Source organism: Nanorana parkeri, unplaced genomic scaffold (genome assembly GCF_000935625.1).
Source record: "Nanorana parkeri isolate BGI_ZX_2015 unplaced genomic scaffold, ASM93562v1 scaffold677, whole genome shotgun sequence".
Taxonomy (NCBI): Eukaryota; Metazoa; Chordata; class Amphibia; order Anura; family Dicroglossidae; genus Nanorana; species Nanorana parkeri.
Window position 1 is genome coordinate 262742 of NW_017306945.1, and position 3477 is coordinate 266218.

Below are 3477 nucleotides of genomic sequence, written 5' to 3' on the forward strand. Positions count from 1 at the left end.
TTGTAACCTTGATAGCCCCTATAACTAAAGTATCACCTGAGCTACTGCATCAATACTTATCTTATCAGGCTCATAGCCTGACAATGAACTAAACCAGTCTTGGCCATTATTGGTTAGGATCAGGAGCAGCTCCAAAATTGCAGTTAAAAATACTAATGTCATTTTACAGGGCCTGTTCACACCAGATGCAGTACGTTCCAGCCCGATTCTGGCCAGAACGCACTGTATCGCATTGCGGCTGGCTCACTTTTGTGGGGCCGGAGGGCCATTGAAGTGAATGGCACCGTAGTCACGCCCTCCAGCCGCAAGGGATCGCAAGGCACATTATGCCTGCGGTCTAGTCCGGTGCGATCAAAATAGTGCTTGCAGCACCGGACTGCAGGTATAATGTGCCTTGCGATCCTGTGCGGCCAAAAGCATTGCGGCCGGAGGGCGTGGCTATGGTGCCATTACCTTCAATGGCCCGTCACGCCCCCTCGTGCCCCACAAAAGGGGGCACGAGGAGGCGGCCGCAATGCGAGGCTTTGTTTTGTCAGGTTGTTTGTTTTTGTTGCCTGTGTGCCATTGGGAAGATTCCCCTTCAACAACAGGAAGTTAGAGAAAATATCCCAACGTCAAACAAGTATCCTGACTGGACCTACCCATACTCCTTGGTTAGGTGACAACTGAAAGGTTTTCGATTTAACATTATTTTCTAACTTTGGTGGAAGAGGTCCCAGTAGAAGAGAGACTGCAGATAGCAATATATATCTGACAGGGGTTCTAGCCCTTCCCTTCCACACTCTACAAAGCTAACAAAAAAAAGTGTTGGTTCTACATACACTTAAAAAAGGAAGTTAAAACAAAAAACCCTGACACATTTATACAAATACATTTTTTAGACTTGTTTATGGGTCTGTGAGGAATCCCCAATATTTCATTTAAATCTGTAAAGCAGCTCTATCTACATTTTTGTGCAATGTTCCTCCACCCTGTATTCAAGTCCAACTCCATACAAAACTTTGTTGCCTTAGTAGCAACCGTTCTCAGTCATGATCTTCGGAAGTGGTCCCTGGACAGCTGGAGTCAATGTCTTCTTCATCTGCATAAAATTATACAACTTGATCAAAAAAAACATTGTAATACAAAGAACATTTTTCATGGGCATTGTGGAACTTGAGTATATTAAAAGAGCAATGAATTGCAATATCTTCTAGCAAACATATTATAGCTTTTTGAGTATTCACAACACAGGGGATATTTTATGGTTGGCTATAGGTTACTATATGTGAACTTTTTAACTGTGACTCATGTAAACTTTTCTAAAAGCAATTCGGGCCAAACCTTTATTTTGATGCACTAGAAAGCGGCGGTATAGGTTAGGACGTCTGAAAGGTTTTTATTGCTGCCTGAGTCATCACTTGGGAGATTTGTTCTTACTTCCTATTGTGATGACAACTTTGTCATCAAGATACCAAGGAATATCTCAAATATCTCAAAATGGTCACATAGACTGCAATAAAAAGCTGAAGCGCTAGTGACACTGTTGTCACGGGGACAGGAAACTAGAGGAATTTCCTCAATGGAGACCCGGACAACAATAAAAAGCCTGGCAGAGGTTGTAACCAATCCTCACAATATTAAAAAAAAATAATTTTTTAATAAAAACAAAAAAGGCTGGATATGCACTTTACATATTGTATAATCCTAGAACAATGGAATTCATTTAAAATAGTGCATTTAAGGCCTGTAACTTACATTACATAAATTATATACTACATATGCTTTATGCACGCTCTAAGCTTCCTTCATTGGAAATTTCTATCCACGCATTTGAACAGAGAAATAATTAACATGAATCTGTTAGCCACTAGAAACTACAAGATGCCTATTCATGTTTACCTCTTCTGTGCTCCTTTGTGATCACTGTTTAACTTTGTTACTAATGTCATGACCTCCCCAACTTTGTGGCTAGTCCATGCTCCATACTTACCCAGTGCCCGGAAGACACTGGATTGCATACATGAAGCCAAGTTCTGGGGGTGGAGGGGGCATGTCGGTGCCATTCATATCAATGGCACTGCAGACACAAGGTAAAGGAGTACCGCGATTGATGCGTTTGTCGGTTGTTGTTTTTTTTTGGGGGGGGGGGGGATTTGTTTTTGCTTAAAATGGAATTTCAGTTGGGCTCTGTCGCATTTGCATGCCTTTATGTGTTTTGATGCGTTCTGTCGCTATCCGATGCAGCTGAAATAGTGCAAGCAATATTTTTACTGGCTGCATCGGAACAGACTAGGCTGGTGTAAATGGAACACCAGAAACCCATAGGAAATGATTGTGCTGCGTTTTTGATGCAGCTCAAAAACGGAACGGACTGCATCTGGTGTGAATGGACCCTTAAGATCTTATCGGAAGGGTCCATATTAAGATGATTTTTTTGCCTAAACTTTGATATATTATGACTAACTCTGTTACATTCCACTAAGATATTTTCGTAAAATAGATTCCATCAGTATTACATTTCTATGGCAGGAACGTACTCCTCATGTGTCTCTGGAGGTATTGCAGCTTCCGTGTTCTCTTGCAGGTTTGGCCTTCCACAATTTCCATGTTTATTATTTGGCTGCCATACTAAATCTCTTCAAAATGTTATTTATAATGGGGATTCAGGCTTAAATTCGGGTACTGCCCTTCTTTCTGGGACACTTCATATACTTAACCAGTTGCCGTCCGCCCGTTGTAAAAAAATGGACGGACGGCACTGCAGCATTGGCGGGTTGCCGTCTCCAGGCAGCATTTTTTTCTGCTCGCGGGCGCGCACGGGCAGAGAAGACCCGACCTATGCAAACACCTGTTGCCGGGTGTTTCACATATAGACGATTGGCGGCTCTATAGCCTGCCGATCGTCTATATGTGCTCGTATTACATCACTTCCGCATTCACCTGTCAGTCATCTGGCTGCTATAGCCAGAGAAAAGAAGCTGATGAAGCAGATATCTGCTTCATCAGCTTCTTTTGGGGTCCACAGGTGACAGAGTTTTTTTTTTTATTTCGCTATTTTCTCCTTAATATAGTAAAAAAACAAAAACCCAGTGGTGAATAAACACCACCAAAAGAAAGCTCTATCTGTCCCTAAAAAAATGGTATAAAATTCATTTCAGTACAGCGCTGCATGACGGAATAAATGTCAGTCAAAGTACCGCAGCGCTGAATACTGAAAAATGGCCTGGATGGGAAGGGGGTTTAACATCGCGGATGTCAACTGGTTAAATATGTCATTAGTTGCCTGTCTGTAGATGTTTGGTCCTACTCACCTCTCTGGGGGTAATCCTTCCTTCCTGGAGCTGCAGCGCCTGCCTTCAGCTGCCGTGTTGGTCCTCAAAGAGAGTCAAATCCCTCTCTCATCTATTTCGGAATGGAGTAATGCTTACTTTTTTTGCAAATCAGGGAGGAGTTACAGCACATGGTCTCAAAGTACCGGCCCGCGGGCCAATTGCG

At 42.7% G+C, this 3477-nt stretch overlaps 1 protein-coding gene across 2 annotated transcripts in view; it reads right to left on the bottom strand.

Moving 5' to 3' along the window:
- Positions 1–1025: 1025 nt before the first annotated feature.
- GPATCH11 (G-patch domain containing 11) overlaps positions 1026–3477 on the bottom strand; it is a 50413-nt gene continuing 47961 nt past the window's right edge. For both annotated transcript variants that reach the window (XM_018563575.1, XM_018563574.1), the window contains one exon: positions 1026–1081. In XM_018563575.1, the coding sequence (XP_018419077.1) occupies positions 1026–1081 (56 nt within the window). The remainder of the gene's footprint in view (positions 1082–3477) is intronic.